Consider the following 14925-nt stretch of genomic DNA (forward strand, 5'->3'; position numbering starts at 1 on the left):
GCTAGTAGATTTTGTGTGCTCCAGCCCCACCAGGTGTTGCCAGGGGAGAGGGCTGGAATGCCAGTGCGGGCTCCCCAATGCTGGGGGGGGGAGGGGCGCCAACCCCAAGCCTCGGGGGCCAGATCCAGGCAAGCCAGGGGCCGTATCCAGCCCCTGGGCCTTAGGTTCCCCACCCCTGCTCTACATTGAGGTTAATGTTTACTATGGATTGGGCTTTGCCCATCGCTGGTCTACGTAAATGCCAGGCACGCAGGTAATAGGCAGGTGGTGTTTGAGTTGACAATGCATGGGAAGCTTGTCCTTCAGGTTGGAAGAAGCTTGTTGGAATTAAAAGTACAAACCGAACGGCAGTTCAGATAGGAGTAGCTTATACAGAAGTGAAGACAGTGGGAGAAATGAGGAGACTCACTTTCTATTTAAGAGAACATACTACAGGAACCAAACTAAGCTCTCAGGATGCAAATAGAAAAAAATGAAACACTGTGGGGAAAAAAACCCAACAGGCCATCTTACAGGTAGCCTGTTAGAGACACCTGATCGGGGAAGACCAGGGTAAATCACTAGTAAAGCAACTAGAACAAATGGCTTCAGTGATCCAGAGGTTTGGGATGTTAGCTGGGTTGGGTATGTACCCTTAAGTGTCATTGCTGTCCAGTAGAAAGAAGAAGTTAGAGATAGGACCTAATGGGTAGAGCTCAGAGTGGGGCATTAATTCCTCATCTCTGGGACACCGTGACATTGGGTCATCACTTAACACTTCCTGTACATCAGCCCTCAATTGGAAAAGGAGAGAGAATTGTTTTAGGGAACTTGTGAAGCTTACTTAATGTTGAAATACTTTGCGATCTGGTGACCTGGCCAGGAAAGTGCCAGCTGTTCTTTATTATTAGTGGGGATTGGCAGCAACTGTGTCATTACAGGTAAACAGGAAGAGAGCAGAGAGAGCTTCCCAAGTCAGTTAGAGATAACGTTAAAAAAGCTGATAGACTTTAAACATTTAATTAGGTTCTGGCAGAGACCATTCTCCCACTGTGTATGCGCCTCAGTGGGACCTGTCCAGAGAATAGATGTGCAACTTTTTCAGCCATTAGGGATGATTTGAATTAACTGAAGTTGCTCCAGAAGTCATCCTTCGTTCAGTGTGCTTCGCTTCGTTTAACTCCACCAAGAGGTCACTGTGTGATTGCTGTTGGCCATTCAGCAAAACGATGGTTCTCGTATAAAAACGAGCACATTTTGAGCTGCTGTGGTTTTCTAGTAAGCCCTTAGTAGCAATAGTGGTTCTTGTTTTCCTGACACATCATCCTAATTTTATTTATTTATTTATTTTCAGAAAGACCTACCTCATCCTCCATTGGTGCTGGCCCCTGTCAGCTGCCCCAACCCCCCCAAAGATATGAATGCACCAGCATCTCAACAAGAATCAAAACAACAAATGACCAACCCCACACTCCATGCAGATGATCAAAATAACCCCTCCGTGTGTGCAGAAGAGCAGCCTCACTTGGGTACCAAGGAGCTGACCAGTCCCAGCTTGCAAACAGACCAACCACAAATTCCCATCCCACAGATCCAACAAGAAAGCAGTCAGAACAAGGATGATCCTGAAAGCAAGAACCTAAGAGTAGAAAAGACCCAGCCAGCCTAGAGGATAAAATAGGAAACCACTTTTCCTTCTCCCCAACTCCAAACTTCCCCGTGCAAAACCAGAAAACCAGTCAGTAGGCTGGTTGAGCAGTGTTCACGTTCATTGAGGAACCTCGCTGGAAATCTGATCAAGTGCAAGAATATTCTACCTTGGACTTCAGATACAACTATACATTTCAAACAGCTTTCTGAAATATGGTGCTTTACAAAGATTCTCTAATGTATGAATTTCCATGATCATTTTATTAGTTGGATGCCTTTTACCTTTCCTGTTTCATTATGCCAGGGTAATATTGAGAATTTTGACTTATCCAGTACTCTGGGCTTGTGTGGCTGTTGTGCTGCTTTAGCGTAGTGTAGACTAATGTGGAGGAAAAGCATCGGACAAGTCTTCTACAGAGCTAAGCAGAGAGAAATACTGTAGTTTTGTAGAATTTTCTCTCCTTGAGACTTTTAAATTTCTGCTTGTAAAAGCCATTGCTGCAAGTGAATGGTTTAGGATAAACTGACACTCTCAAGAAATGCTGAGAACTGGCTAAATTACCAGCCCTCTAAAAGGATTTGTTTTTCCATGATGCATGAAATGCATCTCTCTTCTCAACATTTTTTTCCAGTTCCAGGTGCCCAGGTTGGCTGATACTATAGATTGAAAGGCAGGATGCATGGATCTACAGGAAGCACTGTAAGCACTCCTATGAATTCTAGGGGCTGTCTTTGAAAGAAAATGTTTACTCAGTGGATCTTGAAGAATAATACACAGTAGGCAAGATTACTACACGTATCTTTGATGCTTTGTTTTGTTTTGAAAAGCATCCCAGTCCCTTAATTGCTAGATACATCTGATCAAAAATAGTAACATTCTGCACAGCTTAGTTGTCCGTCAGAATGGTCTGTTGAAGACTTCAGGGACTAACACTGATACTGGAAGTTCAGCTGGTTTCTCTGACTCTCTCACTATCATTTTTATTTCTGTGGGTTTGTCTGCATTACAGATATTTGGCTGACAGTGCTGTACAAAAATCTTTAGTGTAAATGCAGCATATGCCAACAGAAGACTTTTTCTGCTAGCGAAGGGACACCAATTCTCCAGACTGTTCACTGTGCCCCACTGAGCTAAATTCTGTAGCACTCTTCTGTTGCCACAGCTGCAGTTACATTTGGCATGCTGCTGTTGACTGCAAGGAGGGGTTCACTCGGTTAGCCACCATAGCTCTGCGGAGAAAACTGTGTCATGTAGATTGAATCTATTGCTGAAGAAAAGTGTGACATTCTCTAAAGCAGGCCTGTGGTGGTGCAGCTGTTTGTGCTTTTCAGCCTCTTTATAACTGGTCAGCTGCCTCACGTCAGCTTTTGTTTTTGTCCTAGGATTGGTCTAAGTTTGACCTGCAGGGTTCTAGAAGGAGGTCACAGCCACCTTCATTTGTGCTAGCACTGCAGAATACAGGCCCTACCATGACACGGGAGAGCTACAGCTACACAATGAAGTTTAGGGAGACTTCAGTCTATTCAGCTTTATCCAGATTAGGTGCAACTGCCCTTAAATTGCCAGCACTGCTTTTCAGCATCCAGAATATGGGCCTCTCTTGTGTAACCTGACTTGCTCCTTGCACATCTGTGTTGCACATGCAGAGGGGCAAAGTCATCAGACTAACTTTTGTAAATGATAAATATTGTGTTGAATCTCTTCTGTTGGAGAATGTACTGATCAGGACCATTTGATTTATTTCAAAGACATGCACATTCTTTAATTATAAACATTCCAATCAATTTTTTTAAAACCTGGCATTTGAAATGTAATTAACAAGGTTTTTGGGAACCTGTTAATATCCTGGAAATAGAATATAATCAACTCAATGGGGTGGCCATCTCTCTGCCACTCAATAAATATTGTTCTTCTGAGAGCAGAAGTCTTGCAAGACCATATAGTGTGGCACTTTCAAGAGTAGACTCTCAGTGGACCCAAAGAAATGCATTAATAGTAAGTGCCCATTGGCCTTTTGGATCAAGTTTTGAAAGGCTTTCAGCTGGCAGCTCTACATGATTATTCTGTTTCTGTTTTCCTTTCTGAGAGTAAGCCTTCTGAAAGTTTATGCTGTGTCTTTTAGACTGTAACCACTTTCTCTCTACTCTTTCATGCTCAGTGGACAATATTCATTTTCCAGAATATTAGAAGCTTTCTGTAAAAGTACACTGTGGGTTCAGAAGTTTGCCAGCTTCTGTCTAAGCCTTGATGACCTTAACTGGGCTCTGTCTGCCAAGTTGACTCAACTCTGGCTGAAATGATGGTGAGTTTCTTGAAAGGTTTTCTGAGTCCTAACGTCTTTAGTGGGTCAGATTTGGCTTTCAGGTGAACTGAATGCAACATGTTTAAACGGTACAAAAGAGAGTTCACCTGTTTTATTTCTTCTTCTCCTTTATGGGCTACGTTGCTCTCACTGAGGGGAGCTGAACCAGCCCTTAGCCATGCAGAGTGACAGAGATGCTTGTGTTGGACACTTCAACCAACTGGATGATGCCTTAATTTAAGCCATTTTATAAATATGTATATTAAACATTTATAGAAAAACTGTTTAAATAATACACTTGACAGACAAATGCCAAGAAATTCAAAGGTGAGACTGATGTGTCATAACATTTGAATTTGTTTTTGCCTTGTTTCTCTTTCAGTCGTATCATTATGCATCATTTTATATATTTAATATTCAACCTGTTTTATGTGGTGATAAAGTATTAATTTTTATCACACTTTCTGAAACATACATTTCATTTGCTGTGGTGTTGCTTCTGGAGCTGAAACAGGATGGGAGAACGTAGGCCATTGGGTTGCTTGTAACTAAACTGAAAAGGAAGAATTCAGGACATTATAGCTGACTTCTAGTAGGCATTGTAAAGTCACTTCTGTTGTATAGACTTCTTGGCTAATCTGTTTTAGGAGAGAGAATTTCCTTTAGGTTTGTGAATTATCCCCACAAATGTCATGTGCACATTTCACTTACTGTAAGACTTGCGTGAGGAAATGGCACACAAATGCTGTACCTCTGGTTAAAATAGGTGATTTGGAGATGCATCCCATACTTGGACCATTACAATATCATTTAAATTCTGTGTGCCTGAGATTGTCTGGGCTCTGTCTCTGTGCAGTGCAGTAACACTTTTCCATCATGAGAAAGTTATTTGTTTTAAATACTTCATTATAAGGCTATGTTTTTCAGGGGGGGGGGAGGGATTGGGTTTTTTAAACCTTCTTGATGGTTTCCATAAGTTTCATTTTGATTTTATGACAAACTTGTCAGTTTGCCAAAGCCAAATTATTATTGAAATGCACATTTTAGAAGTAAAGCTGATGCATTTAATATTTACATCCTTCAGTATCTGGTTAACTGAAAATGAATTTGCTGTAATAATCAGACGACAAAGAATTTACTTCCACAGATGTGTATGTGTTCAGTAGCTTTTAGTGACACGTGTATTTGTGTTTCATGCACCTTTAGAATCACTGCAAAAGTGGAACAGGGAACTAGGTTTATTCTGACTAGAATTTATCATTACATTCTAATTAGCACACCAGATCCTAAGTTCAGTTCTATGTATTAACCATCTCTGACCTGTTTCTTTTTGTAGCCAATTTCTTTACCTCTCAGCTGAACTTTCATGCCCTCCATCTTTCCCTCACTTTTATACTGCCGTCCTGGTGGAATTTTTCTCAGCAGTGCACCATTTTGTGAGCCAAGTTTGTTTCTGTGGACCTGAGCCTGAGAGTCCCGGGAGGGTGATGGCTGTGTCTTAAAGAAGGTACCTGTGGCTAGGTGGTGGTAGAGGGACCGGGAAGTGTTACTTTTGTTCACAGGACTGAGGCAGCAGGAGGCAGGGTTCTGAGGTAGGAGCTGCATTCCTTGAACAACTAACAGGAAGACGGCGAATTGCCGTCTGCTTGCAGGTTTGTCCTCTGTGCTGTGCACTGCCCTGCAAGCTCTTGTGGTGCTTTGTGATGAAGTGGGATTTTAAAGGCTGTTTCTATTAAAACCCTATTCTTTGTACCTCAGCCCATTTTGAAACATCTTTCCAAATAAAATGATTGAGCAGACAGGCATGTTGAACCTCCCATTTTTGTGAACCCACCCTGTAGTTTTTGAAAACCTCTTCTGTTCCTTTTCCTGCTTGCTTCAAAGTGTTCACCCCAGCAGCATGCCTGGATCGAGTCTCCTTTAACTACTGTTCTTTGTATCGAACTCCAGTTACATTGGGGATTCCTTGGTTCATTCATGTAACTTCTCTTACAGCCTCTTTGGCTTCACTAAAGAATCACTTTTTCAGGGCTTGTCGCTCCTGTGTTGGGTGTCTAGAAAAGTGGACTCTGTATGTAAATGTCATGAACAACAGCCACGTTTCGGTTTCTCATCCTTTGAGCTTTTGCCTCATTAGTGGATGGACTGGTGCATGAGTTGCTGTGTGATGATTCTTTTATGCACTAAAGATAAGGTCTAGGATGTAAGACTCCAGTAATTTTCTGCAGCTTTACTGATAAATAATAAACAAAACCAAGTATTTTGGTGCTGGCTTCAACCATGTGCAGCATTTTTAGTATATTTTTATTGACGTAAACAGTCTAGTCCCCAACATACCAAACCCTTCTCTAGCAGTTCAGAGAGATGTTGTACTTCAAGCTTTAGAGGGCTGATGTGACACATAACAGTTTGAGTCTTAACATTCTGTGTCTGCATTTCAGACACCATATGGATGAATGACATGAAATGCTTAAGTAGGTTTTGTTTAACCCATCAAAAGATGTAGTAGATACAGCAGCATAGCCAGTCGTGCTGCTGCTGCTGCTTGTGTTACAGAAGTGTCTGAGGATCCCAGTCAGGATCGGGATGAGTGCTGTGCAGACACAGCTGTTGTGACGTGATTTCCATTTTTTGTAACTCTTATTCTAGCTTGTCAGATATCAACCTGGGCCTTTCCTCCACATTCATGCAGTTTGGTATGAATCCATGACCCTTTCCTTTGTGTTTCAGCACAGAAGCTAGAAGTGTCTCATTAATGGGAATTCAGGGCAGGTATAACAGCTTTAGATCGCTTATCCTTTATTATGCCTGTTAAAATCACCCCGTTCTGGGGAGGGAACAGTGATGTAATGACTGGGACATGGGCAGACATACCTAGTGGTCAGGGCAGGAGGCAGGCAGGATCAGGTTACCAGGGGATTGGGATTGGGCGCCAGGTTACAGACAACTTTTGAGGAGTGAAACCTAAGACCAACCAGGGTTGAAAGCCAGAGTCCAGGGACAATTGCATGCAGGATGTGGAGCAGAGAGGTGTGGACAGCCTGTGGTATTGCTCTGACCGCTCCCCTTCATAGCTTCCTGGTTTAAATACTGATATTAGCCAATCACTTTGAGGGGCTGCCACTCAGCTCCAGATGGATCATACTTCCTGCCAACCGCCACCTCTTAGGATCCCCTTTGGGAGCCCCAGCTAAGCCTCCAGTGGCAGTGCGGAGGTGGTAGCAGCCCAGAGCCTCCCAGTTTCCAGCCCTACAGGCTCTTACAAATGGGGAATTGTTGTCAACACTGATATTACAGGAAAAACTTCTGTCTGAAACCTCAGTATTTTGAAACACATCCCACGTTATCATGAATCCAAGAATTCCACTCTTTCTGGCCTAACACATCTTTAAAGGTGCCACCAAGTACTACAATAGAATGAATGGTCTTATAAAATCAGTCGTATTTGGAATAATTTATTAATTGTGGTTTCTAACTCGAATATAAAGGAGAAGCTGAATTCTTTGCAACTACTTGGGTGAAAGTGATCATGAAATCCTAGCATTTGTGATTCTCAGGAATGGTAGAAAGGAGAACAGCAAAACAGAAACAATGGGTTTCAGGAAGGCAGATTTTAGTATACTCAGAGAGCTTGTAGGTAAGATCCTATGGGAAGCAAGACTAAGAGGAAAAACAACTGAAGAGAGCCGGCGGCTCTTTAAAGGGATATTACTGCATAGGAAAGATAGAAAGTATGGCAAGAGATCACCGAGGCTTAACCAGGAGATCTTACGTGATCTGAAAACCAAAAAAGAGTCCTGTAAAAAGTGGAAATTAGGTCAAATTACAAAGGATGAATATGAGCAAACAATGCAAGTATGCCGAGGCAAGATTAGAAAGGCAAAGGCACAAAACGAGCTCAATATAGCTAGAGACATAAAGGATAACAAGATGACATTCTACAAGTATATTAGAAGCAAGGGGAAGATTAAGGACAGGATAGGCCCATTGCTCAGTGAAGGGGGAAACCTGGAAATGGCAGAAATTCTTAATGACTGTTTTGGTTTTTGTCAAGAAGACTGATGGTGGCAGGGTGCCTGACATAGTAAGTGGTAGTGGAAATGGCGTAGGTTTAGATGATAAAATAAAAAAAGAAGTCAAAAATTACTTAGAAAAGTTAGATGTCTGCAAGTCACTAGGGCCTGATGAAATGCATCCTAGAATACTCAAGGAGCTGATAGAGGAGGTATCTGAGCCTTTCGCTATCATCTCTGAAAAATCATGGAAGTCGGAAGAGATTCCGGAAGACTAGAAAAGGGCAAATATAGTGCCCATCTATAAAAAGGGAAATAAGAATAATTTAGGAAATTGCAGACCAGTTAGTTTAACTTCTGTGCCAGGGAAGATAATAGAGGAAGTAATTAAGGAATTCTGTTTTGGGACCAGTTCTGTTCAATATCTTCATCAACAATTCAGATATTGGCATAGAGAATACACTTATTAAATTTGCAGATGATACCAAGCTGGGAGGGGCTGCGACTGCTTTGGAGGATAGGGTCATAATTCAAATAACCTGGACAAACTGGAGAAATGGACAAAAGGACAAATGCGAAGTGCTCCACTTAGGAAGGAACAATCAGTTTCACACATACAGAATGGGAAGCGACTGTCTAGGAAGGAGTACGGCAGAAAGGGATCTAGGGGTCATAGTGGACCATAAGCTAAATAGGAGTTACCAGTGTGACACTGTTACAAAAAAAGCAAACATGATTCCGGGATGTATTAACAGGATTGTTGTGAGCAAGACATGAGAAGTCATTCTTCCGCTCTACCCTGTGCTGATTAGGCTTCAGTTGGAGTATTGTGTCTCATTCTGGGCACCGCATTTCAAGAAAGATGTTGTAAAATTGGAGAGGGTCCAGAGAAAAGCAACAAAACTGATTAAAGGTCTACAAAACATGACCTATGAGGGAAGACTGAAAGAATTGGGCTTACTTAGCTTGGAAAAGAGAAGACTGAGAGGGGACATGATTTCAAGTACCTAAAAGGGTTTTACTAGGAGGAGGGAGAAAAATTGTCCTATCCTCAGAGGTCAAGGAGAAGAACCTATGGGCTAAAATTGCAGCAAGGGCAGCTTAGGCTGAACGTCAGGAAAAACTTCTTTACTGTCAGGGTGGTTGAACACTGGAATAAATTGCCCAGGAAGGTAGTGGAATCTCCATCACTAGAGATATTTAAGACCAGGTTGGATAAACATCTATCAGGGATGATCTAGGTCAGTGGTCACCAACCTGTTGATTGTGATCGACTGGTCCATCATGAGGGTTTGACCAGTCGATCATGAGGCGTTCAGGGCCCTCCCAATTCTCCCCACCCCCAAGAAGCCCCACTACCTACCTCCAAAAATGGAGATCGTGCCGGCTTCCCGTGGGGAGGAGGGAAGTCCGGCAGCTGCACACCACCTCCAGGGTTTCTGGAAGTGCGCTGCCTGCTCCCCTCCTCCAGGTCTGTGACGCGACGGGAGGAGGTAGGAGTCCCAGAGGAAGGCGCAGGCTGGGACTGAGGCTTGGTGGGGGGGGAGGAAAGGAGGAGAGGCACACAGCGGTGCTCCCCTCCTCTGCGGGGGAGGAGGTAGGAGTCCCAGAGGAAGGCGCGGGCTGGGGCTGAGGCTGGGGGGAGGGAGAAATAGAAGAGGAGAGGCATGCACTGGGGCTCCCCTCCTCTGCGGAGGAGAAGGTAGGAGTCCCGAGGGCAAGTGCATGCCAGGGACGAGGGGAGTAGTCCCAGGGGGAAGTGCGTGCTGGGAGGAGGAAGCAGTCCCAGCGCGAAGCATGCACCGGGGGAGGAATCCGGGGGGGAAGTGCGTGCCGGGGGAGGAGGGAGGAATCCCGGGGGGAGCGCACACTAGGGCTTCCCTCGGGGGGGGCGGGCGGGAGAGGGGAAGGGAGGCGCGCACACTGGGGCTCCCTTCCTCTGTAGGGGAGGAGGTAGGAGTCCCATGGGGAAGCACGCGCCGAGGAGGGGAGAGGAGTCCCGGGGGGGAAACGTGCGCCGGGGCTTTTCTCCTTTGCAGGGGAGGGGAAGAAGTCCTGGAAGGAGGCTCTTGCTGGAGCTTTCCTTCTCTGCGGTGGAGGGGAGAAGGCGCGTGCCCAGGATTCCCTGCTCAAGCTAACACTCTGCCCCCTGTTCTCACTGGCACCCTGCCCCTGCCGGCATCCTGTCCATTGCCTCCACTGACACTCTGTCCTCTGCCCCAGGCCCTTGCCCTGGAATCCACTGGCCCTCTGTCCCCTGCTCCAGCACCCATTGGCACCCTACCTAGCACCCTGTCCTGGTGCCCCCTGGCACCCTTCCCCAATACCATGTCCTCTGCTCGCACCAGCACAGTTGGGGCCACATTAGTGAGGCTTGTGGGGGTTTTGGAGGAGTTTTTATTTTGCATCTCATTTGTGTGGTGCCAACTGATTTTTCTGTGGGTCAGTGACCCCTGACTCAAAACAGGTTCCCGGCCCTTCTCATAAATAAAGACAATACAGAAACTTTTTGTGTTTAACATAGTATTTTATTTAAAAATGAAGCCTGGCCAACAAACCCCCCATTGGAGCCAAGCCCCCATCTGCCCACAGCATTGTAACACTCCTGCACTCCCCCTTCCCCAGACCCTCGATCTGAATCTATCATACACTGGAACCCTCTGCCCTGAGCCCCTCACATACCCCAACCCAAATTCCTGCACCCTCATATCCACAAGCCTGTGGCTTACTTAGTACCCCATTGCCCGGCCTGAAGCCCCTTCCCCGACCCAGCGTCCCCTTCTCTACCTCCTCCTGCATCCAGATTTCCTCCCAGAACTTGCATCTGTCACCCCTTGCCACACCCAAATCCCTCATTCCCACCCCAGAGCCTACACATCGTGCTTCAGCCCAACTAGGGTACGGCTAGACTGCAGGGCTGCGTCTCGACTGGCAAGTTTTTCCACAAAAGCAGCTGCTTTTGCGGAAAAACTTGCCAGCTGTCTACACTGGCCGCTTGAATTTCCACAAGAACACTGACGATCTCATGTAAGATTGTCAGTGTTCTTGCGGAAATACTATGCTGCTCCCGTTCGGGCAAAAGCCCTCTTGCACAAATGCTTTTGCGCAAGAGGGCCAGTGTAGACAACGCGGTATTGTTTTGCGCAAAAAAGCCCCGATCGCAAAAATGGCGATCGGGGCTTTCTTGCGCAAAAGCGCGTCTAGATTGGCACGGACGCTTTTCCACAAAAAGTGCTTTTGCGGAAAAACGTCTGTGCCAATCTAGACACTCTTTTCCACAAATGCTTTTCACTGTAAAACTTTTCCATGAAAAGCATTTGCGGAAAATCATGCCAGTCTAGACGTAGCCCAGGAGTTTTTCAGGATTCTGGAGATATCCCAGAAAAACTCTTCTGCATCCAGGGATGTGTTTGTTCTTCCACTTTTTTCAGTGGAAGAGCAAACATGATCTTTTGGTCACCCCTATATTCCTCTTTCCACGAGGAATAAGGGGGCTTCTAAAAGAAGGGTTTTTTCTGACATTTGGTCCAGTCTAGACAAGCCAAGGAAAAACTTCTTCCTCCAGAAGAATGGGGGGGGGGAAGCAGAAATATAAGGGTTGGGGATAGCAAGTGATGGAGAAGAGGAGAACAAAGAGGAAGGGGCGGGGCTTCAAGGAAGGGGTGGGGTGGGGCAGTAGATCTTGGTTTGTTCTGTCATTTTAAAAAGTGATCTTGGGTGTAAAAAGGTTGGAGACCACTGATCTAGATGGTGCTTGTTTCTGCTGTGAAGGCAGGGGACTGGACTTGATGACCTCTCAAGGTCCCTTTCAGTTCTAGTGTTCTATGATACTGCTTCATGATTATCTGAATCCCTTTCTCTTTTGAATATAGTGAGCCATCACGTTGCCCAAAATTAGATTTTATTTGTTGTTAAAACAATTTTGGAGAGCTTCATTTCAGTCATTTTCCAAAAGACATTAGGACGGAGAGCACGGGCTGCTGGCTCTCTAGATTTGAGAGGTCTAGGTTCACTTACCAGCTCAGTCACAGATTTCCTTTGTGACCTCATGCAAATCTCATCTTCTCTGCGCTTCAGTTCTCCATGTGGAAAAGGGAGATAACACTGCCTTTCTCCTATCCTTTGGCTAGCTGATCTGTTTCTCTTGTAGCTTTTCAAGTATGTATTGCAATGCTGTCCTGATCTTGACTGGGACTTCTAGGCACAACTGTAATAAAATAATGAATACTTGATACACACACACTGAGTCAGAATGTCTTGCACATAAACATTCTTCCCATAAATGCAGTTTTTATTTCCAGGATCACTTATACGTCTTACCCACTCTGGCCGTGCTGTCACTATGTAGCACTATGTCTGTGTTCCAAAATAATTTGTCAAGCCAAATTTCAGAACTGTGCCATGCACTCTCTACTACGTATTCGAGAGAGTTTGTCTGTAAGTGTGAGTATCTGTTCAAGAACTCCTCCTAAACAGTATGAGTGAGGTCTGCCAAATTTGGTGTGCAGCTTCCTCCTCTCATAACTCAAAGCAATGCAAGGGTTTTGTTATGCCAGGAAAATGGGATGTGCCTGTAATGGGATTGTCTCTCATAATGGAAGTGGAGGGCTTCGCTATATAATGACCACATGGAGGCAGCAGGGGATATGGGATGGAAAGTGGGGACAGTTATACTGTACGGTGGCCAAGGGGCCAGAGATGGGGACCGGGACAGCTATAACCCTGTTGGAGCAGCAGGGGTGGAGAAAGGGACAGCTATCTGCTAGACATTTGAGAGAGTTTGTGTGTCTGTCTCCATAGGCGGCGAGTTATATGGGCTCATGGTGCCCATGCTCCAGGAATATTCAGTCAGGGGCCCTGCTCCACCTATATTTGGAGCTGGGTCTCCTCCCCGGCCCTGCCTGGAGTGGGCCCAGGCCCCCACCTGCTGCCCCCCTCCCGGCCCTGGAGAGTATGCACAGTGTGCTGAAACGCTGTGCAACAGCTGAGAGGGGAGACACCCGGGTGTGGCGTGACGTCACGGCACAGGACTTTAAACCACACAGCCCAGCTCCAGGTCCAGCAAGTGGTCTGGAGCCCCGGAAGCAGCTGGGCCCTGATCAGACTCCAGCGCTACAAACTGGAAGGAAGAGGGGAAGGGGTGGGGTGGGGGAAAAATAGAGGGAGGGGGTGGGAGAGGAAGAGGGCAGGTCAGGAGAAGAAAGGGGAAGAGATCAAGGGACAGGGTGGAGGAGAGACAAATGCCAGGCGTAGGGTTGCCAGGTGTCCGTATTCACCCAGACAGTCTGGTATTTTTGCTTCCTGTCCGGTAAGTTCAGAGAATACTGGACACCTGAGCTGTCCGGTATCTTCTTTTTTTTTTTCCCCCGGCCAGGAGGCGAAAATGCCGGGCACCTGGCACCCTACAAACACGCAGCACCCGACCTCTCTCTCTCTCCCCTCCTCCCCCCCCCCCGAATTCAACCCCCCTCTCCCTGGCTCCTAACACCCCCAGCCCCCATGCTTACCTGGTTCCCCAAGGCTGCCGGCACAAAATGGTTGCAGGCCAAAAGACCTAGGGGTAGCAATGCTTCCCCTGGGTCTTAATGCTCAACCTCTCCCCTGTGCCTAGCCCTGCACTCACTCTTAAAAGGGACATGCTGTTCTAATGCTGGGTTATTTTTTCTCGGCAACTTTGGTCTCCCCCCCCTTTTTTTAACTTCAACAGAATTTTTTTTTGGGGGGGGGCATGTTCGGTATTTTTGTTTCAACCATCTGGCACCCCTAGCCAGGCGGCCAAGTGGAGACACAGGAAAAGGGCAGGAGGGAAGGTGTCAGTGGGAGGGGGGACAGGGTGATGCTGGGAGAGGAGAGGGTAAGAGCATTGGGGACTAGAGAGGGGAGGGGAGGGGAGATGCTGGGAGAAGGCATGAAAGTTGGGGTGGGCATGAGGAAGGCGGGGATGGAGCAAGTCGTGTGAGGGCACAGAGAGGAATGGGGGGCAGAGGGTGGTGAGGGGGTGGGCATCAGGGAAAAAGAGGGCAAAGGGGGCATCAGGAGGGTGCAGGTGCCAGGGGATTCTGGGGGTGAAGCAGAAGGGCAGACACCTGCAGGGGAGGGACCAGCACCAGAGGAGAGAGGCAGGACAGGTGTGTAGAGGGAGGTGTTAGAAGGGGGGATTAAGAGGGGTAGCTCACATGATCAGAGTGGGGCTACTGGAGGAGTGGGCACAGGGGGAGAGAAGGGCTGGTGAGAGGGGCAGGTCTCAGGAGGGCTGAGGGCAGTGAGAAGGGTAGAAGTCAGGAGAGCAGAGGAGGGTGAGGGGTTGGGGGGCAGCAGGCACCAGGGGAGCTTATGGAGCAAGGGGAGGAGACATGGCAGCAGAGAAAAAAGTGACAGTGATATTGTGCAATAAAGGGGAACTGTTAAATGCTCACCATTTCCAGTCCATTTTTAATTATTTAATAAAATATATATCGGCGTACAGGGCGGGCGGGCGAGGGACTGGGGGGGGGGCGCTAGACCCATTCTGGGCACCACCAAAAATGATAGAAACCTGCCATCCCTCTCTGTGTCTCCCCTATCTGGAAGCCATGCACCTCTCCCCTGGCTGTGCCCGCTGCAGCGGTTGTGGAGAAGCCCTTCTCCCCTGGCCCTAAGCTGCTGTGGTGAGAGGGCTGGGGTTGTCCTTTCTCCCTGGGGCTGCCTGCACCCTGAAGCCCTCCCTCCCTCCAGCCCCACCCCAGAGCACTGGTTTACATGAACAAAAATTAATTGTCCCAAGCAATGCCAGGTAAATCTAGTAGGTTTATAACAAATTTGGCCTGACTTGCTTTTATCATCACAGCGACTCGGGTGAGCACAGCTTTGTTTAAAGTTTATACTCCTCCTACAATACCGTTTGAGATTCCCTAGCACACTTTCTTAAAACAGTGTTGAGTGTGGACACAAATTGTATTCGGAGTTTTGAGACACTTTCATGCCTGATTATAGGCCCTAGT

At 46.6% G+C, this 14925-nt stretch overlaps 1 protein-coding gene across 2 annotated transcripts in view; it reads left to right on the plus strand.

Annotated features, from left to right (window-relative positions):
- The window catches only part of SPPL2B (signal peptide peptidase like 2B), a 45606-nt gene extending 39875 nt beyond the window's left edge, over positions 1-5731 (plus strand). Inside the window, exon 15 of one of the 2 annotated variants that reach the window (XM_075903153.1) lies at positions 1334-5731. In XM_075903153.1, coding sequence (XP_075759268.1) covers positions 1334-1648 — 315 coding nt within the window. In that variant the 3' untranslated portion in view covers positions 1649-5731. The remainder of the gene's footprint in view (positions 1-1333) is intronic. The other variant, XM_075903154.1, reaches the window with a different exon arrangement.
- The last annotated feature ends 9194 nt before the right edge of the window (positions 5732-14925 follow it).

The sequence above is a fragment of the Pelodiscus sinensis genome, chromosome 19 (genome assembly GCF_049634645.1).
Source record: "Pelodiscus sinensis isolate JC-2024 chromosome 19, ASM4963464v1, whole genome shotgun sequence".
Taxonomy (NCBI): Eukaryota; Metazoa; Chordata; order Testudines; family Trionychidae; genus Pelodiscus; species Pelodiscus sinensis.